The sequence below is a fragment of the Hyla sarda genome, chromosome 8 (assembly GCF_029499605.1).
Source record: "Hyla sarda isolate aHylSar1 chromosome 8, aHylSar1.hap1, whole genome shotgun sequence".
NCBI classification, from domain to species: domain Eukaryota; kingdom Metazoa; phylum Chordata; class Amphibia; order Anura; family Hylidae; genus Hyla; species Hyla sarda.
This window is the reverse complement of record NC_079196.1, coordinates 214,614,490-214,637,171: the sequence shown is the minus strand read 5'-3', so window position 1 is coordinate 214,637,171 and position 22,682 is coordinate 214,614,490. Positions and strand designations below refer to the sequence as shown.

Below are 22,682 nucleotides of genomic sequence, written 5' to 3'. Positions count from 1 at the left end.
CTTTAAGGAGAGATAGAAGCTGAATCTGCATCCTCCTCCCCCATCCTCCCCCTTTCTTGGATATGTAGTTTTAGTTATTCAACAGCTGGAAAGTGACAGGTTGGGGAACACTGCTAAACGGGAATCTGTGGTCAGGCAAAGTCTCGTTGTGGTCACAGATGGCTTTGTGGCTGGCCAACCTTCTTAGTCCCCCCTGTGAGCCCTTGCCCTTGTCTGGGGGTAGGGTGGTGTACCCGTGGTGATATGTGAAATATGAGTATTCCACACACTGATGCACTGTAACTGGCAAACCGGATTTAACATATTGAAAGGGGTAGTCCAGTCCTGAAAAACGTATCACCTATCCTAAGATTAGGGGATAAGTTTCAGATCGTGGGGGGTCCGACCGCCGGGGCCCCCCTGCGATCCCCTGTATGGGTCCCCGGCAGCCCGCGGCATCCAACACATCCCCTCAATACAGCGCTATGATACAGCCGGAGATTGCCCAAGGCAGCGCTCCGGCTGTGCCATACAGTTTTATTGAGGGGGAGTGTCAGCCGCCGCTTCATGCAGTGGTCAACACCCCCCCCTTTCCGCGGACTGCAGGGGCCCCGTACAGGAGAACGCGGGGGGCCCCAGCGGTCGGCCACTCGCGATCTGAAACTGATCCCCTATCCTTAGGATAGGGGATAAGTTTTTTAGGACTGGACTACTAATTGAAGTCCTCTGTGCACAACCCAATATACGTTATTCTGTTTACAACACAGGGTTGCAGAGGTACATATGGATGTGTAATCCTTGTGACACTAACTGGAAGCCACAAATTAGTTAAGTGAATACAGAAGAGTACTTGCTCAGCTATTTCCTTTTTATAGCACTAACAGGATTCTTGAGACAAATTTTCCTTCTAGGTGTGGACTGAAGACAGTTGTGTGTAAAGAGTCTGAATGCGACACAAGGCCATAGTCATTATGATTGCCTCTGATCCTCCTTCTCGTGACCAAGCTAGAGGCAGACAAGCACGTATGCACACTACTCTGGCTAGGGTCAGACTAACTGGTTCCAGCCCTCTAGGGTAGAAAAGGTTTTACTTAGGAGACCCCTCTCTCAGACCTTCTAGCTGTATCTACTTAGTCATGTGACCAATATTCCATGCATTTTTACAGACACAGTCCTAACACTACAGCGTATGCAGAGGTAGCAAAATGTTACACAGAAAATAGCAGGTCATACACAAAACCACATTTTTACACTTGGAAAGAGAGAACACTTCAGCCATATGACAACTATAGACTTCAATAGCTGGCAGATGGCTCCGGGACACTGCAAACTCCCCCTCTTAAGGAAAGTAATCCTCAGCTACGTGTTGGAGGGTGGTAGCTGGGAGATGGTACTGGGACACTGCACATCACGTCTCCCAATCTACCCCCTTCCTTTCTGACAGCATTCACCCTTTTAGACTGAGAAAAACTGCACCTGCATCCCCCTTCTCCTTATCTCTTCTTAACTTTGTTACACTAAATTGTTTTTGTTTTTTGTTAACAGAGGAAATTTCCTAACCAGTGTGCCTTTAGCTGTTGCAAAACTACAACTCCCAGTATGCCCAGACAGCCAAAGGCTGTCTGGGCATGCTGGGAGTTGTAGTTCTGCAACATCTGGAGGTTTGCAACATCTGGAGGTCCAACGTTTGAAGATCACTGTTCTATTATATTAGACTAGATAGTTATCTTGCTTATGGAGGAGGTTTATGAACAGTTACAGACAGGGAAAGGTGAAGAATATGACGCTTTTTCCTGACAAAGCTTTTCTCTGAGTCGTCCATACGGCTGATCTACGCAGAACACTGATGGGTGCACTTTAAATGCAGAACCGGGCTTGGGTTTCCTTTCAGTCATTGTTGACTAAGAGCATCTAGAGAAGAATAGTCAGCGCTGGATTGATCTTGTGTGACGAGAAGTTTCTGAGATGGAAGACGTCTTAGAGAAGAGCGAGAGATCGGAGGTTACAGGAGAGGAAGATGTGACTGATGGATAGGATGACAGCTCACTGCTCCTTGAGGTGACTGAGAAGGTAGAAAGGAGAAGAACATCTAAGACAACTTTGAAGCTTGACAACACTTCTGTACGTTGTCTTCTTGGTCACGAAGGAAGCCGGTTTAGGGAATATATAGAATATTTAGGGGAAATAACTAATGACAGCAAGTGATTATGTGATGTGCACAGAGGAGATGATGAGGGTTATGCTGGGTGTAGTAGACCCTGATGAATAAATCCTATAGTTGAGTGGTGCTAACTCGATGTTCTACTGTGAACCACAACCATTTTCCTGTACAGTAGGGATCAAAAGTTTGGGCACCCCAGGTAAAAATTTGTATTAATGTGCATAAAGAAGCCAAGGAAAGATGGAAAAATCTCCAAAAGACATCAAATTACAGATTAGACATTCTTATATTATGTCAACAAAAGTTAGATTTTATTTCCATCATTTACACTTTCAAAATAACAGAAAACAAATGGTGCCTGCAAACGTTTGGGCACCCTGTTAGAGTTAATATCTTGTACTGCTCCCTTTGGCAAGTATCACAGCTTGTAAACACTTTTTGTAGCCAGCCAAGAGTCTTCAATTCTTGTTTGAGGTATCTTTGCCCATTCTTCCTTACAAAAGTCTTCCAGTTCTTTGAGATTTCTGGGCTGTCTGTCACACACTGCTCTTTTAAGGTCTATCCATAGATTTTCTATTATGTTGAGGTGAGGAGATTGTGAAGACCATGGCAAAACCTTCAGTTTACACCTCTTGTTGTAATCCCCCGTGGATTTCGAGGTGTGTTTAGGATCATTGTCCATTTGTAGAAGCCATCCTCTCTTTAACTTCAGCTTTTTCACAGATGGCATCAAGTTAGCATCCAAAATTTGCTGAAATGTTATTGAATCCATTTTTCCTTCTACTCGTGAGATGTTCCCTGTGCCACTGGCTGCAATACAACCCCAAAGCATGATTGATCCACCCCCATTCTTAACAGTTGGACAGAGGTTCTTTTCATTAAATTCTGTACCCCTTCTTCTCCAAACGTACCTTTGCTCATTCCCGCCAAAAAGTTCAATTTTAACCTCATCGGTCCACAGAACTTGTTTCCAAAATGCATCAGGCTTGTCTATATGTTCATTTGCAAAGTTCAAACGCTGATTTTTGTGGTGAGGACGTAGAAGAGGTTTTCTTCTGATGACTCTTCCATGAAGACCATATTTGTACAAGTATCTCTTTATAGTGGAATAGTGTACCACAACTCCAGTTTCTGCCAGATCTTTCTGGAGGGATTGTGCAGTCAAACGTGGGTTTTGAATTGTTTTTCTCACAATCCTGCGAGCTGTTCTGTCTGATATTTTTCTTGGTCTTCCAGATCTTGCTTTAACTTCCACTGTTCCTGGTGACTGCCATTTCTTAATTACATTCCGAACAGAGGATTTTGCTATCTGAAAACGTTTTGCCATCTTCTTATAGCCTTCTCCAGCTTTGTGAGCATCAACTATTTTCAGTTTCAGGTTTCTAGACAACTGCTTAGAAGAACCCATGGTGCTGATTGTTGGGGCAAGGTCAGATGAGTCTGTGCATTTAAAACCTTTGAGATTGACATCACCTGGTCTTCCCAGATGATGATTGAGAACAATCCATGACACTGGCAGGTCTCAGCTTTGCAAAGGGGGCAGTGCATGCTATTAACTCTGCAGGGTGCCCAAACTTTTGCAGACGCCATTTTTTTTGTTTTCTGTTATTTTGAAAGTGTAAATGATGGAAATAAAAACTAACTTCTGTTGACATATTATAAAAATGTCTAATCTGTAATTTGATGCCTTTTGGAGATTTTTCCATCTTTCCTTGGCTTCTTTATGCACATTAATACACATTTTTACCTGGGGTGCCCAAACTTTTGATCCCCACTGTATAAAACTGTTCATGCATGCAAAGCCCAGGAATGAGAACTCTGACGTTAGGATTCCGTGAAACAACTCGTTACTTTATTTCAAAAGTACCTGTCACTAAATAAACTGTTCTAAACTAACTCAGGCTATGTTCCCTAACTACTCCTAGCACCCCTCCAGCCCTTAAAAAACATTCTGAGCTTTAAAAAGCTGTGTATCATACCTTTCTTCTTACTCACATAGTGCAATCTCCCAGCAGGAGAAAGTGGGTGTTTCCCAGCAGGCATGACCTCACTGAAGCCTGCTGGGGGACAACTTCCGCCCTCACATGGTGGCAGTGCTGTGATGAATAGAAGACCTCAAGCTCTGTGCAGCTTTCAGTGAAGCTCTGTGCAGATTTCAGTGAAGCTCTGTGCAGCTTTCAGTGAGGCTCTGTGCAGCTTTCAGTGAGGCTCTGTGCAGCTTTCAGTGAGGCTCTGTGCAGCTTTCAGTGAGGCTCTGTGCAGCCTTTATAAGGATACTCCACTGCTTAGCTTTTGGAACAAACAGTTCCGAACGCTGGAGCCGGCGGTGGGAGATCGTGATGTCATAGCCCCACCCCTCATGATGTCACGCCCCGCCCCCTCAATGCAAATCTATGGGAAGGGGCGTGACAGCTGTCGAGGCATTGACGAGGCGGGGCGTGACAACATGAGGGGGCGTGGCTATGACATCACGAGCTCCCGGCGCCGGCTATAGCATTCGGAACTGTTTGTTCCAAATGCTGAGCAGTGGAGTACCCCTTTAATGAGGCTCTTTGCAGCTTTCAGTGAGGCTCTGTGTAGCTGTCAATCAATCAAGCTCAGTGCAGAAAAACACTTCCTGAGTTTGGTCTCCTGCTAGGCCAGGAGGAGACCAAACTCACTGTATTAATTGTGGCAGGGAACAGAACAGAGCCACCTAGAAAAATACATTCTCTTGAATACTGTACCGATCCCAGATGGCATGTTGTGCTCTGGTCAGTTAGGAGTTACAGGCCCGGACCAATCAGCAGCTGAGGTGGGGTATTTCATTCATCTTCAGCCTTCTTGCTCTTGATTTTAGCTTTGTCCTGATTTTAGTCTTGTCTGTTTTAGTTCTGGCTTTTTTTTGCCATGGCTTTGTAGTTCTGACCTGTTTATCCAGTTTTTAGCCTTGCCCTGTCTTGTGAGCTGTCTGTACTCATGGTCAAGAAATCTTACTCCTGCATGAGATACGCTAGAAACTGCTAGAGGAGTCTTATTCCCCTCTCCTAACCTAAAAACACATGCATACTCAGCTGAATCTAGCATGCATGCGGATGAAGAGTTGACTACCCACATATTTTATATTGGATATGGCTAAACATCTAGAAAATCTAAAATCTCCAGCATCATGAAGTCCAGGAGCTCTGGACAGTAAGAATTTGTGGACTGCTAGGAATCTATCCATAACCCAACACTCTAAATATTGGATCCTAAATCCAGGATTACAGTGATCTAGAATCTATTGATCACAGAGAAATGAAACCAAATACCTAGAGTCAATACAAAGCAGGCTGACAGCCTAACACTATTGAGAGCCGACCGCGGTCATGTGGTGACCATGCAATGTACCCTATAATGTACCCTATGTGGTGGCCATGTAATGTACCCTATGTGGTGGCCATGTAATGTACCCTATGAGTTGACCATGTAATGTACCCTATGTGGTGGCCATGTAATGTACCCCATGTGGTGGCCATGTAATGTACCCTATGTGGTGGCCATGTAATGTACCCTATGTGATGGCCATGTAATGTACCCTATGTGGTGGCCATGTAATGTACCCTATGTGTTTACCATGTAATGTACCCTATGTGTTGACCATGTAATGTACCCTATGTGTTGGCCATGTAATGTACCCTATGTGGTGGCCATGTAATGTACCCTATGTGTTGACCATGTAATGTACCCTATGTGTTGACCATGTAATGTACCCTATGTGTTGACCATGTAATGTACCCTATGTGGTGGCCATGCAATGTACCCTATGTGGTGGCCATGCAATATACCCTATGTGGTGGCCATGCAATGGACCCTATGTGTTGACTATGCAATGTACCCTATGTGGTGGCCATGCAATGTACCCTATGTGGTGGCCATGTAATATACCCTATGTGGTGGCCATGCAATGGACCCTATGTGTTGACTATGAAATGTACCCTATGTGGTGGCCATGTAATGTACCCTATGTGGTGGCCATGTAATGTACCCTATGTGTTGACCATGTAATGTACCCTATGTGGTGGCCATGTAAGGTACCTATGTGGTAGCCATGTAATGTACCCTATGTGTTGACCATGTAATGTACCCTATGTGTTGACCATGTAATGTACCCTATGTGGTGGCCATGCAATGTAGCCTATGTGTTGACCATGCAATGTACCCTATGCGGTGGCCATGCAATGTACCCTATGTGGTGGCCATGCAATGTACCCTATATGTTGACCATGTAATGTACCCTATGTGGTGGCCATGTAATGTACCCTATGTGGTGGCCATGCAATGTACCCTATGTGGTGGCCATGTAATGTACCCTATGTGGTGGCCATGCAATGTACCCTATGTGGTGGCCATGCAATTTACCCTATGTGGTGGCCATGTAATTTACCATATGTGGTGGCCATGCAATTTACCCTATGGTGGCCATGCAATTTACCCTATGTGGTGGCCATGCAATGTACCCTATGTGGTGGCCATGTAATGTACCCTATGTGGTGGCCATGCAATTTACCCTATGTGGTGGCCATGCAATTTACCCTATGTGGTGGCCATGCAATTTACCCTATGTGGTGGCCATGTAATGTACCCTTTGTGGTGGCCATGTAATGTACCCTATGTGGTGGCCATGTAATGTACCCTATGTGGTGGCCATGTAATGTACCCTATGTGTTGACCATGTAATGTACCCTATGTGTTGACCATGTAATGTACCCTATGTGGTGGCCATGTAATGTACCCTATGTGGTGGCCATGTAATGTACCCTATGTGGTGGCCATGCAATGTACCCTATGTGTTGACCATGCAATGGACCCTATGTGTTGACCTTGCAATGTACCCTATGTGGTGGCCATGTAATGTACCCTATGTGGTGGCCATGTAATGTACCCTATGTGGTGGCCATGTAATGTACTCTATGCGGTGGCCATGCAATATACCCTATGCGGTGGCCATGCAATATACCCTATGCGGTGGCCATGTAATGTACCCTATGTGGTGGCCATTTAATATACCCTACAAGCCAAAATACAGGTGAGCACCCATCAGTATGAAGTGCGTCTGTTCTTAGCTGCTTATTGGAAAGGTGACATTATGACAGTGCCATATTGAAGGGCACTACCCTCTTCAATAGATACCGCTTGGCAATTGCAGAAATGGCCGACAGTTGTGTTAGATGGTGGGCAGATATGTGCCAGAAGAGGATCAGTTTACTGTTTGGTTACTACTATTAATGCATATTCAATTACATATATATATATATATATATATATATATATATATATATATATATAAAATCACCATAGGTACCCTATGTGGTGGCCATGCAATGTACCTATGTGGTGGCCATGTAATGTGCACTATGTGGTGGCCATGTAATGTGCACTATGTGGTGGCCATGTAATGTACCCTATGTGTTGACCATGTAATGTACCCTATGTGGTGGCCATATAATGTACCCTATGTGGTGGCCATGTAATGTACCCTATGTGGTGGCCATGTAATGTACCTATGTGGTGGCCATGCAATGTACCTATGTGGTGGCCATGCAATGTACCTATGTGGTGGCCATGCAATGTACCCTATGTGTTGACCATGTAATGTACCCTATGTGTTGACCATGTAATGTACCCTATGTGTTGACCATGTAATGTACCCTATGAGTTGACCATGTAATGTACCCTATGTGTTGACCATGTAATGTACCTTATGTGTTGACCATGTAATGTACCCTATGTGGTGGCCATGCAATGTACCCTATGTGTTGACCATGTAATGTACCCTATGTGTTGACCATGTAATGTACCCTATGAGTTGACCATGTAATGTACCCTATGTGTTGACCATGTAATGTACCTTATGTGTTGACCATGTAATGTACCCTATGTGGTGGCCATGTAATGTACCTTATGTGTTGACCATGTAATGTACCCTATGTGGTGGCCATGCAATGTACCCTATGTGGTGACCATGTAATGTATCCTATGCGGTGGCCATGTAGTGTACCCTATGCGGTGGCCATGCAGTGTACCCTATGCGGTGGCCATGCAATATACCCTATGCGGTGGCCATGCAATATACCCTATGCGGTGGCCATGCAATATACCCTATGCGGTGGCCATGCAATATACCCTATGCGGTGGCCATGTAATGTACCCTATGCGGTGGCCATGCAATATAACCTATGCGGTGGCCATGCAATATACCCTATGCGGTGGCCATGCAATGTACCCTATGCGGTGGCCATGCAATATACCATTTGAGGTGGCCATGTAATGTACCCTATGTGTTGGCCATGTAATGTACCCTATGTGTTGACCATGTAATGTACCCTATGTGGTGGCCATGTAATGTACCCTATGCGGTGGCCATGTAATGTACCCTATGCGGTGGCCATACAATATACCCTATGCAGTGGCCATGCAATATACCCTATGCGGTGGCCATACAATATACCCTATGCAGTGGCCATGCAATGTACCCTATGTGTTGACCATGTAATATACTCTACAAGCCAAAGTACAGGTGAGCACCCATCAGTATGAAGTGCGTCTGTTCTTAGCTGCTTATTGGAAAGGTGACATTATGACAGTGCCATATTGAAGGGCACTACCCTCTTCAATAGATACCGCTTGGCAATTGCAGAAATGGCCGACAGTTGTGTTAGATGGTGGGCAGATATGTGCCAAAAGAGGATCAGTTTAGTGTTTGGTTACTATTATTAATGCATATTCAATTACATATATATATATATATATAATCACCTGAGGGTATGTGCACACTGCGGAAACTCTGCCCGATGTAATTCCTGGTCGGAGATTCAGTCTGAGATTTAATCTGAGTCCAAAATCCTTCAGCGATATCACAGTGCGGACCTGTACCGTTACCATTGACGGCAATGCAGTCAGCGCGTAATTCCACCAAAAGAATGAACATCATACTTTCAGTATATGAATTTCTGCTGCTTAAATTCTACAGTGCGAATGGGTCAACAGAAAACCCTTTCACACCAATGCTACATCTCTGAGAATAATTCCTGATCAGAATTCTGTGTGGAGATTCCATAGTGTGAACACTCCCCATGGGAGAACCAATCATAGTCCACGTCTTACTGAAATTTTTACATTATTTTTTACTTTATTTTTACAGTTTTTATTTCTATTTTTAACTATGGTATTTATTCCTAGGCAGCTTTTGATTCATTTCAAAAATAATAAAGCTCCGCCCCCGAGGAGCATAGTTATTTTTTCTTCAGTCATTTTAAATGAGTCTACAGTCTGAGTTGAAGGAGTTTACCTGTGAGACAACGCATTACTTTAGACTGCGCAGGGGGTTCATACATTTTTTCTTTGTGATATTTAAATAAAGCTCCGCCTCTGAGGAGCATAGTTAAAATTTCATCAGTCTTATTTTTGAACAAATCTGTCTGAGTTGAAGGAGCTTACATGTGAGACATCACTGTACTTCAGACTGCGCAAGGGGTTCATAAACTTTATGAAGGGGGCTTAAGGTAGATATAGACACACCCCCTCCCACCATTATCTCCATATAGACATCCCCTTAAAAGGGGTATCCACTGGAAAACATTTTTTTTTTTTAAATCAACTGATGCCAGAAAGTTAAACAGATTTGTAAATGACTTCTATTTAAAAAAACGTAATCTTTCCAGTACTTATCGGCTGCTATTTACTCCACAGGAAGTTCTTTTATTTTGGAATTTCCTTTCTGTCTGTCCACAGTGCTCCCTGCTGACACCTCTGTCCATTTTAGGAACTGTCCAGAGCAGGATAGGTTTGCTATGGGGATTTGCTCCTACTCTGGACAGTTCCTAAAATGGACAGAGATGTCAGCAGAGAGCACTGTGGTCAGACAGAAAGGAAGTTCTATAAGAAAAGAACTTCCTGTGGACCATACAGCAGCTGATAAGTACTGGAAGGATTATGATTTTTAAATAGAAATCATTTACAAATATGTTACATTTTCTGGGATAAGTTGATTAAAAAATTTTTTTCCAGTGGAGTACCCCTTTAATAATAAATACTAAACCTCTTCCTGTATTTTAGGCAGAACAGAGACGCCAAGGAGAAGCTGGAGATGGACTATTCAGACAAGGTGGAGGCCTACGACATTGACACCCAGAGCGGGAGATACAGCAACCAAAGCACCGAGATCCAGTTCCATCACAACTCTTCTAAATTTGAGGACAAGTAAGTGAACCCCGATACCCTACACTCAACGGGATCTAGAAAACTGAGTTATATGAAGCTGTTTGATGGGCCCTCACTGTATATAGAAGTAGTCTGCAAACTGCAGACCTCCAGATGTTGCAAAACTACAAATCCCAGCATGCCCGGACAGCCGTTGGCTGTCCGGGCATGCTGGGAGTTGTGGTTTTGCAACATCTGGAGGGCCGTAGTTTGGAGACCACTGCTAAAGAGCAGCTGTAGCCATACTCCTGCTGTCTGGGACATGAGACGAATAGCGTTACAATGTAGCGGCTATATTTTAGGGAAAGACGTTCACGAGTGGCGGCTTTTCGTGCCTCGAAGCTGTTTTGAATATGGACACAGTCGATCGACCGATGCCTTTTATCTGTAATGAGACCCCGCGGTCCCCCGATCGCTGCACCGTCTACAGCCCGCGTCTTGCCGCTACAAATATCACATCTGAGCAAGACAATAAAGAAATAATTATTTTCCGGCGTTGAGGCTTCCATTTTCTATTACATGAGCTTTTTCATCTGGAAAAGACTTAAAGGGGTACTCCGGTGGAAAACAATTTTTTTTTATTTTTTTTATTTTTTTTTTTCAAATAAACTGGTGCCATAAAGTTACAGATTAGTAAATTACTTCTATTTAACTATCTATCTTAATCCTTACAGTACTTATCAGCTGCTGTATTCCTCCACAGGAAGTTCTTTTCTTTTTGAATTTTCTTTCTGTCTGACCACAGTGCTCTCTGCTGACACCTCTTTCCTTGTTAGGAACTGTCCAGAGCAGGAGAGGTTTGCTATGGGGATTTGCACCTACTCTGGACAGTTCCTAACAAGGAAAGAGGTAACATAGTAACATAGTTCATAAGGTTGAAAAAAGACCAGAGTCCATCAAGTTCAACCTTTAACCCTAATGGGTCCCTACTGAGTTGATCCAGAGGAAGGCAAAAAAAACCCTCATACTAGAGGTAAAAAATCCTTCCCGACTCCAAATATGGCATCAGAATAAATCCCTGGATCAACCTTCTGTCCCTATAAATCTAGAATCCATAACCTGTAATGTTATTATTCTCCAAAAATGCATCCAGCCCCTTTTAAATTCTATTACAGAGTTCCCCATGACCACCTCCTCAGGCAGAGAATTCCACAGTCTCACTGCTCTTACAGTAAAGAACCCCCGTCTGTGCTGGTGTAGAAACCTTCTTTCCTCTAGACGTAGAGGACGCCCCCTTGTTATAGATACAGTCCTGGGTATAAATAGATCATGGAGAGATCTCTGTACTGTCCCCTGATATATTTATACATAGTTATTAGGTCGCCCCTAAGTCTTCTTTTTTCTAAACTAAATAACCCTAATTCTGATAATCTTTCTGGGTACTGTAGTCCTCCCATTCCCCGTATTACTCTGGTTACCGTCTTTGAACCCTCTCCAGCTCCACTATATCTTTCTTGTACACTGGTGCCCAGTACTATACACAGTATTCTATGTGTGGTCTGACCAGTACTGTACACAGTATTCCATGTGTGGTCTGACCAGTACTGTACACAGTATTCTATGTGTGGTCTGACCAGTACTGTACACAGTATTCTATGTGTGGTCTGACCAGTACTGTACACAGTATTCTATATGTGGTCTGACCAGTACTGTACACAGTATTCCATGTGTGGTCTGACCAGTACTGTACACAGTATTCTATGTGTGGTCTGACTAGTGATTTGTACAGTGGTAGAATTATTTCCATGTCGTGGGCATCTATGCCCCTATTGATGCACCCCATCATTTTATTACCCTTGGCAGCAGCTGCCCGACACTGGTCACTACAGCTAAATGTACTATTAACTAAAACTCCCAAGTCCTTTTCCACATGAGTCGTCCCAAGTGTTCTCCCATTTAATACATAATCCCAGCCCAGATTTTTCCTCCACATGTGCATTACCTTACATTTATCAGTGTTGAACCTCATCTGCCACTTCCCAGCACAAACCTCCAACCTATCCAGATCAACTTGTAACAGTGCCCTGTCCTCTATTTTGTTTAGTATCATCTGCAAAGATTGCTACTTTACTATTCAACCCCTCTACAAGGTCATTAATAAATATATTAAATAGAACAGGACCCAAGACTGACCCCTGTGGTCCCCTCTAGTAACAGAATAAGTACCATTAATAACCACCCTCTGTTTCCTATCACTGAGCCAGTTACTTACCCACTTACACACATTCTCCCCCAGCCCAATCCTTCTCATTTTATGTACCAATCTTTTATGTGGCACTGTATCAAATGCTTTGGAAAAAAATTTTTTGTCAGCAGAGAGCACTGTGGTCAGACTGGAAAGAACTACACAACTTCCTGTGGAGCATACAGCAGCATACAGTTCTGGAAGGATTGAAGGACAACTGCAGCGGTATGACACTTATCCTCTATCCACAGGATAGGGGATAAGTGTTTGATTGCGGGGGGTCCAACCGCTGGGACCCCCCTCGATCTCCCTAACGGGGCGCCGTCATTAGCGCTCATGGTGATCATGGTGACGTAACGTCGACCTAGAGGTCGACGGTGACGCCCCGCTTCTCCGCTCTCCGCCTCTCCGCTTCTCCCATAGAGATGTATGGAGGAGGCGTGCTGGCTGCAACGTCATGCTGCGGCTGGCACGCCCCTTGCACGGGACAGCCGCGGCCCCGTACAGGAGATCACAGGGGGTCCCAGCGGTCGGACCCCCCACGATCAAACACTTATCCCCTATTCTGTGGTTGGGGGATAAGTGTTAATCACGCTGCAGATGTCCTTTAAGATTTTTAAATAGAAGTACAAATCTGTTTAACTTTCTGGCACCAGAGTACCCCTTTAACAAAGGACATCTCTCTGATTTAATGAGCAATTTTACTTTGTCCTATCAATACACATCCATATTCATTTTTTATATTAGTAATAGTTTTGTACATAGGGGCAGTATTATAGTAGTTATATTCTTGTATATAGGAGCAGTATTATAGTAGTTATATTCTTGTATATAGGAGGCAGTATTATAGTAGTTATATTCTTGTATAAAGGAGCAGTATTATAGTAGTTATATTCTTGTATATAGGAGGCAGTATTATAGTAGTTACCGTATATACTCGAGTATAAGCCGAGTTTTTCAGCACGATTTTTCGTGCTGAAAACACCCCCCTCGGCTTATACTCGAGTGAACTCCCCCACCCGCAGTGGTCTTCAACCTGCGGACTTCCAGAGGTTTCAAAACTACAACTCCCAGCAAGCCAGGGCAGCCATCGGCTGTCCGGGCTTGCTGGGAGTTGTAGTTTTGAAACCTCCGGAGGTCCGCAGGTTGAAGACCACTGCGGCCTTCAACATCATCCAGCCCCCTCTCCCCCCCTTTAGTTCTGAGTACTCACCTCCGCTCGGCGCTGGTCCGGTCCTGCAGGGCTGTCCGGTAAGGAGGTGGTCCGGTGAGGAGGTGGTCCGGGCTGCTATCTTCACCGGGGAGGCCTCTTCTAAGCGCTTCGGGCCCGGCCTCAGAATAGTCACGTTGCCTTGACAACGACGCAGATGCGTCGTTGTTAAGGCAACGGCTCTATTCCGGGCCGGAAGCGCGGAGAAGAGGCGCCCCCGGTGAAGATAGCAGCCCGGACCACCTCCTCACCGGACCACCTCCTTACCGGACAGCCCTGCAGGACCGGACCAGCGCCGAGCGGAGGTGAGTACTCAGAACTAAAGGGGGTGAGAGGGGGCTGGATGATGTTGAAGGCCGCAGTGGTCTTCAACCTGCGGACCTCCGGAGGTTTCAAAACTACAACTCCCAGCAAGCCCGGACAGCCGATGGCTGCCCGGGCTTGCTGGGAGTTGTAGTTTTGAAACCTCTGGAGGTCCGCATGTTGAAGGCCGCAGTGGTCTTCAACCTGCGGACCTCCGGAGGTTTCAAAACTACAACTCCCAGCAAGCCCGGACAGCCGATGGCTGCCCGGGCTTGCTGGGAGTTGTAGTTTTGAAACCTCTGGAGGTCCGCAGGTTGAAGACCACTGAGGGCGAATGATGAGAAGAGGATGATGAAAGGGGGGGGGGGGGGGGTGTGGGGATGATGAAGGGGGGTGGGGATGATGAAGGGGGGGGGTGTGGGATGATTACAAGGGGATGATGAAGGGGGGATGTGTGGGATGTGTGGGATGATGACAAGGGGATGATGAAGGGGGGATGTGTGGGATGATAAGGGGATGTGTGGGATGATGACAAGGGGATGATGAAGGGGGGATGTGTGGGATAAGGGGATGTGTGGGATGATGACAAGGGGATGATGAAGGGGGGATGTGTGGGATGATGACAAGGGGATGATGAAGGGGGGATGTGTGGGATGATGACAAGGGGATGATGAGGATGTTAATGACGGGTCTGGATGATGACAGGGGGGGATGAGGTATTTCCCACCCTAGGCTTATACTCGAGTCAATAACTTTTCCTGGGATTTTGGGTTGAAATTAGGGGTCTCGGCTTATACTCGGGTCGGCTTATACTCGAGTATATACGGTATATTCTTGTATATAGGAGGCAGTATTATAGTAGTTATATTCTTGTATATAGGAGCAGTATTATAGTAGTTATATTCTTGTATATAGGAGCAGTATTATAGTAGATATATTCTTGTATATAGGAGCAGTATTATAGTAGTTATATTCTTGTATATAGGAGGCAGTATTATAGTAGTTATATTCTTGTATATAGGGGGCAGTATTATAGTAGTTATATTCTTGTATATAGGAGGCAGTATTATAGTAGTTATATTCTTGTATATAGGAGCAGTATTATAGTAGTTATATTCTTGTATATAGGAGCAGTATTATAGTAGATATATTCTTGTATATAGGAGCAGTATTATAGTAGTTATATTCTTGTATATAGGAGGCAGTATTATAGTAGTTATATTCTTGTATATAGGAGGCAGTATTATAGTAGTTATATTCTTGTATATAGGAGCAGTATTATAGTAGTTATATTCTTGTATATAGGAGGCAGTATTATAGTAGTTATATTCTTGTATATAGGAGGCAGTATTATAGTAGTTATATTCTTGTATATAGGAGCAGTATTATAGTAGATATATTGTTGTATATAGGAGCAGTATTATAGTAGTTATATTCTTGTATATAGGAGGCAGTATTATAGTAGTTATATTCTTGTATATAGGCGGCAGTATTATAGTAGTTATATTCTTGTATATAGGAGGCAGTATTATAGTAGTTATATTCTTGTATATAGGAGGAGTATTATAGTAGTTATATTCTTGTATATAGGAGGCAGTATTATAGTAGTTATATTCTTGTGTATAGGAGCAGTATTATAGTAGTTATATTCTTGTATATAGGAGCAGTATTATAGTAGTTATATTCTTGTATATAAGGAGCAGTATTATAGTAGTTATATTCTTGTATATAGGAGCAGTATTATAGTAGTTATATTCTTGTATATAGGAGGCAGTATTATAGTAGTTATATTCTTGTATATAGGAGGCAGTATTATAGTAGTTATATTCTTGTATATAGGAGCAGTATTATAGTAGTTATATTCTAGTATATAGGAGGACAGTATTATAGTAGTTATATTCTTGTATATAGGAGCAGTATTATAGTAGTTATATTCTTGTATATAGGAGCAGTATTATAGTAGTTATATTCTTGTATATAAGGAGCAGTATTATAGTAGTTATGTAATAAAGAGAAGAGCACCAGGCACTGTCTACTCAGCTGTAAGTCAGATATTCCTGTCCGGACTATCCGGGGTGTGTAACCTGCTGCACTAGGTGCTGTGGGGAGCATCTACGTCTATAAAGGACAAAGTCTTTCATACAATGGCAAGTAGAAATGAAGATAGACGGACGACTCACCCAGGTAGCAAAATTTTCTTCTTTATTCAAGGCTTGCAGCTTAAAATAACAGCAGGTTCAGGGGGGTCTGTCAGCAGGAACGCAGGGCTGTGGAGTGCAACGACCGTATCGCTTCGGACTGAAGCTTCTTCCGGCCTCCAACAGGTGTTCTACGTCCTGCTGTGATTTAAAACCAGGTATGTGCGGAAGGGGGGAGGGGCCTTCACCTAGACAAAAAATCACCTACGTGCTGACATAATGTTAAAAACATTCTTAGCGAATTTACAAAAATGGGCTGAATTCTGCCCTATCGTTGAGTCCCGCTGGTCCGAGGGCTCCAGTTCTAAGTATCCAGCGAGTTTCCATTTGTATAAGAACATTTTCTCTATCTCCTCCTTCTTTCGCGGGAGGGATGCGCTGGATACCGAAGAACTTAAGAGCCCTGGGATCATTATCATGCTCTTCTCTCATATGTTTCATTAATTTTGGGACTCCTTTCCCTGATTTTAGAGAGTAAATGTGTTCTCTGTATCTAGTAGACAATTGCCTTTTCGTTTTTCCGATGTAGAATCGGGCACAGGGACACATTAACCCATACACTACATGTGTGCTTTTACATGTTATGACTTCTCTGACAGTGATATCTCTTCCTCCTAGGTTTACAAAATTCACTTTCATATTCTGAGAACAATGTGAACATTGACCACAGGCGTAATTGCCTGGGGGAAGGGAACTGGTCAGCCAATCTTTTCTATCTTTCTGTGCGGTTTCTTTGCGTTTTTTTATTTTTTTAATATTATCACTAATCGTGCTGTTTTTTCTAAATGTTATTTAAGGTTTATTTTTGGCTACTATTTTCAGGTCTTCATCTTGTTCTAATATTTTCCAATTGTTGTGTATAGCTTTGGTAATTATATTATTTATGGGTGTGAATTCGGGTAGAAAAACAGACATGGTGCACATCTACAATCTTGTATAATGATCTGATTGCTTCTCAGCATAATATCAAAACTAACAGGTTGTTAGTATACATTTTTGATCAAAAAGTACAAGCCCACTCGCCACGTCAAGGCCACCTATCCAGAGTGGGTCCCTAACGTCCCTAGCATAAAATGGCGCAGCACCGAGCGGCGACCACCACCGCCGCGACACCAATGCCCACAGGGGGGGAACGACCCACCGGCAGAGCGGCCCCAATGCCACTCAAACCAGTTACCATTATTTATGGGTGTATTAGCGAATGAGAAGGTAAATCTTTTATTTCCTATATCTTGAGTATTCGATGTTTTTTGTTTGTTGACTAACAGATCTTCTCTTTTCTTTTTATTTGCCTTCTCATAGGCTTGCTGTATGAGTTTTTCAGGATATCCTCTTTTTCTCAGCCTTTCTTTTAATTCTTCTGCCTGTATTTCGTATTTATATTCATGTGTATTAATACGTGTTAGCCGAATAAATTGGCTGTATGGCAGACCCTTTTTTACATGGTGAGGGTGGGAGCTTTTAAAATGGAGTAAAGTGTTTCTTGCTATTTTCTTTCTAAAGCCGGTCACTGATATCATGTTGCCTTCAATATTTATTTCTGTATCTAGAAATTCTAAGCTTTTGTTGCCATATACTGCTGTGAAAAACATATTATAGGAATTAACATCATTTAAGTATTTCACAAATTCATGAAACTTTCCTTCTGTGTCACTCCACACTATTATAATATCATCTACGTAAAGCTTAAATAAGCGCACGTATTGTAGATAGGGGTTATTATCAGAAAAAATATATTGGTCTTCAAATGCAGCTAAAAAAAGGGTTGCAAATGTACAGGAAACCGGGGTCCCCATCGCGGTACCTGTACATTGTTGGTACCACTGGGAGTCGTATTTAAACGTGTTGTTTGTTAATACGAAGTGGAGAGCTTCACATATAAAATTAATGAAATGGTTGGTTTTACCTGTTTTGGTGAGGAAGTATCAGATGGCCTGTATACCCGTATCCAGCGGGATACGGGTATACAGGCTTTCTACATCGATACTTCCTAAGGTGTCTTGTGGTAGAATGTGAAAAGACTGGATGGAGGTTATCAGGTGGGTGGTGTCTTTTAAATATGTCCTGGTGCTGGTCAGCATGGGACGCAATAACCAGTCAAGGTATTGGGACAGGTATTCGGTACTGGACCCTATGCCCGCTATGATGGGGCGACCTGGGGGTTGGCAGAGTGTTTTGTGTACTTTTGGTATAATGTACCACTTAGCTGGTTTGGGGGCAGTTGGAAGCAATTTTTCTGCAGTTTTTTTGCTCAAAATATTTTTGTCTACTTGAACTCTAAGGAATGTTTTAAGTGCACTGATGATTTTAGATGTGGGGTCCCCTTTTAATTTGGTATATGTAATGGTATTGTTTAACTGTTTGAGAGCTTCTTTTTCGTAATCTTCAGTGTACATAACTACTATTGAGCCACCTTTGTCGGCTCTAGTAATAGTTATGTCATCCCTTGATGCAATTTTTTCTATTGCTATTTTTTCTTCTGAAGAGATATTAATTTCTGCTTTGGGGTATATGATACTTTTGACCTCTTGTGTAACTGCTTTTCTAAAAAGCTCAAGGGGACTCCCTGGGCTAATAGGGGGGGAGAATAATGAGGGATTACCCCCTGTGAAGATGGAATTAGATAAGCTGTCTATAGGTCCCTGTTCACATTCTAAACTACTCAAGATCTGTATGTTTGTTAGGTCTTGTGTAGTGAATTGTGGGTTGGGAATAAATCCCAAAGGACCTATATAACACTGCTTTTCTCCCTCTAGTGCTTCTATGACATTTTTATTAGGTTTGTTGCTGAAAAACTTATGCAGATTAATTTTTCTGATGCCCTTCTGTATATCAATTTCAAAATCTTCCTCTCGGAAATTTTCCAAGATGCCAAAATTAAGGCCCTTGGATAGAGCTCTTATAGTGGTAACATCTACTGTCTCTGATGTTAATACACCCATAAATAATATAATTACCAAAGCTATACACAACAATTGGAAAATATTAGAACAAGATGAAGATCTGAAAACAGTCAAAAATAAACCTTTAATAACATTTAGAAAAAACAGCACGATTAGTGATAATATTAAAAAAATAAAAAAACGCAAGGAAACCGCACAGAAAGATAGAAAAGATTGGTTGACCAGTTCCCTTCCCCCAGGCAATTACGCCTGTGGTCAATGTTCACACTGTTCTCAGAATATGAAAGTGAATTTTGTAAACCTAGGAGGAAGAGACATCACTGTCAGAGAAGTCATAACATGTAAAAGCACACATGTAGTGTATGGGTTAATGTGTCCCTGTGCCCGATTCTACATCGGAAAAACGAAAAGGCAATTGTCTACCAGATACAGAGAACACATTTACTCTCTAAAATCAGGGAAAGGAGTCCCAAAATTAATGAAACATATGAAAGAAGAGCATGATAATGATCCCAGGGCTCTTAAGTTCTTCGGTATCCAGCGCATCCCTCCCGCGAAAGAAGGAGGAGATAGAGAAAATGTTCTTATACAAATGGAAACTCGCTGGATACTTAGAACCGGAGCCCTCGGACCAGCGGGACTTAATGATAGGGCAGAATTCAGCCCATTTTTGTAAATTCGCTAAGAATGTTTTTAACATTATGTCAGCACGTAGGTGATTTTTTGTCTAGGTGAAGGCCCCTCCCCCCTTCCGCACATACCTGGTTTTAAATCACAGCAGGACGTAGAACACCTGTTGGAGGCCGGAAGAAGCTTCAGTCCGAAGCGATACGGTCGTTGCACTCCACAGCCCTGCGTTCCTGCTGACAGACCCCCCTGAACCTGCTGTTATTTTAAGCTGCAAGCCTTGAATAAAGAAGAAAATTTTGCTACCTGGGTGAGTCGTCCGTCTATCTTCATTTCTACTTGCCATTGTATTATAGTAGTTATATTCTTGTATATAGGAGCAGTATTATAGTAGTAATATTCTTGTATATAGGAGCAGTATTATAGTAGTAATATTCTTGTATATAGGATCAGTATTATAGTAGTTATATGCTTGTATATAGGAGCAGTATTATAGTAGTTATAGTCTTGTATATAGGAGCAGTATTATAGTAGTTATATTCTTGTATATAGGAGCAGTATTATAGTAGTTATATTCTTGTATATAGGAGGCAGTATTATAGTAGTTATATTCTTGTATATAGGAGGCAGTATTATAGTAGATATATTCTTGTATATAGGAGCAGTATTATAGTAGATATATTCTTGTATATAGGAGGCAGTATTATAGTAGTTATATTCTTGTATATAGGGGCAGTATTATAGTAGTTATATTCTTGTATATAGGGGGCAGTATTATAGTAGTTATATTCTTGTATATAGGAGCATATTATAGTAGTTATATTCTTGTATATAGGAGCAGTATTATAGTAGATATATTCTTGTATATAGGAGGCAGTATTATAGTAGTTATATTCTTGTATATAGGAGCAGTATTATAGTAGTTATATTCTTGTATATAGGAGCATATTATAATAGTTATATTCTTGTATATAGGAGGCAGTATTATAGTAGTTATATTCTTGTATATAGGAACAGTATTATAGTAGTTATATTCTTGTATATAGGAGCAGTATTATAGTAGTTATATTCTTGTACATAGGAGCAGTATTATAGTAGTTATATTCTTGTATATAGAAGCAGTATTATAGTAGTTATATTCTTGTATATAGGAGCAGTATTATAGTAGTTATATTCTTGTATATAGGAGCAGTATTATAGTAGTTATATTCTTGTATATAGCAGCAGTATTATAGTAGTTATATTCTTGTATATAGGAGCAGTATTATAGTAGTTATATTCTTGTATATAGGAGCAGTATTATAGTAGTTATATTCTTGTATATAGGAGGCAGTATTATAGTAGTTAAATTCTTGTATATAGGAGGCAGTATTATAGTAGTTATATTCTTGTATATAGGAGCAGTATTATAGTAGTAATATTCTTGTATATAGGAGGCAGTATTATAGTAGTTATATTCTTGTATATAGGAGCAGTATTATAGTAGTTATATTCTTGTATATAGGAGGCAGTATTATAGTAGTTATATTATTTTCCATAGGAGGCAGTATTATAGTAGTTATATTCTTTTACATGGGAGCAGTATTATTCTACTTTTTACACATTTGCATTGAAATTTCTATAGCCAACCTGTGTACAGTCGTACATGTCCTTCTATGCAAATATGTCTTCTGCAAAGTGACCACTAGATGGCAGCAGAGTCCTTTCTTAAAAACAAGGGGACTGTTTACCCACTGTATCGTTTTGGGCTGGCATGTTGCTTAGGGATATACGAAAATTCATTGTAATTTAGGATTCGGGGCAGCGCGCATTAAGTAAGAACTAAATGAGATCTTCTGGGACACAGATCATCCTGCTCGACATGGTATATCCTCACCGACCATAGCGTAAAATTAACTCATTGGGTGTTTTTAGAACCAAATATGATGCTAGTGGGAATTACAATGGTCTCCGTACGACTCCTTCCATCACCGGTCTGTTAGCCGACGGCATTGACGAATTAATGAGCCGACTCTTGTAGTTTGGCGCTAATGTATTGTGAGTAACGTGTCTCTTTATGGTACATGAATACGCCGCATTCACCTCTATTAAATGATAAGCAGAGGCCCAACCTACCCTGGGCTCATGTAGATGAGCGCAGCATAAGTTGTTGAAATAGGAAAGAAAAATCTTTAGATCTTGGGGGATTTATTAGCTGCTCATTCATCACCTGGAGCCGTACCGATGCCCGCGCTCCTAGTTTTAATCAGTCAATTCATTATGCTTTCCCATCCATAAATTTAAATACCCAACATAGTAATTTAATAAAAGTAATGAACATCGAATGGGAAAGATAAGGAAAATTAGATTAATAAAGAATGCAATATATATTTGACCACTAGTGGCCGCCATTACAATACGATTACAATTCATATTGTTTTCTTGTCCTACTCCTTTATCACTCACCCTTCTCTGCTTTTGAAGGTGTCAGTGATCATTGTCATTTTGGCATTCTGTTCCTGAACCAGGAAGCTTAGGATGAGTAGCAAGAAGTGTCTCCTGCATATTGTAAGAGGAAAACTAGGCCATACAGGTGACAGATTCAGCGTTGTGGACCTTTCACAGTCACTCACGGCAGAGCGATGCCCCTGTCATGTTGGCTGTGTAGCCAGTCTTGGCTTATAGGGAAATAAACTCTGCATTCCCTTCAGTCTTCAGGATCATTCAGACCTCCACCAATGAATTCTAGTTCAGTTTTTCCCAATCAGTGTGCCTCCAGCTGTTGCAAAATTAGAAATCCCAGCATGCCCGGACAGCCATCGGCTGTCCGGGCATGCTGGGAGTTGTAATTTTGCAACAATTGGAGGCACACTGATAGGGAAACACTGAGTTCCTGAGAGTATTTCTTATTATCTAC

The 22,682-nt window shown here is 42.1% G+C and overlaps 1 protein-coding gene across 1 annotated transcript in view; it reads left to right on the top strand.

Moving 5' to 3' along the window:
• Positions 1–22,682, top strand: part of TEKT4 (tektin 4) — a 73,884-nt gene that overhangs the window by 9,379 nt on the left and 41,823 nt on the right. Inside the window, exon 3 of the mRNA XM_056536842.1 lies at positions 10,217–10,360. Within this exon, the coding sequence (XP_056392817.1) occupies positions 10,217–10,360 (144 nt within the window). The remainder of the gene's footprint in view (positions 1–10,216; positions 10,361–22,682) is intronic.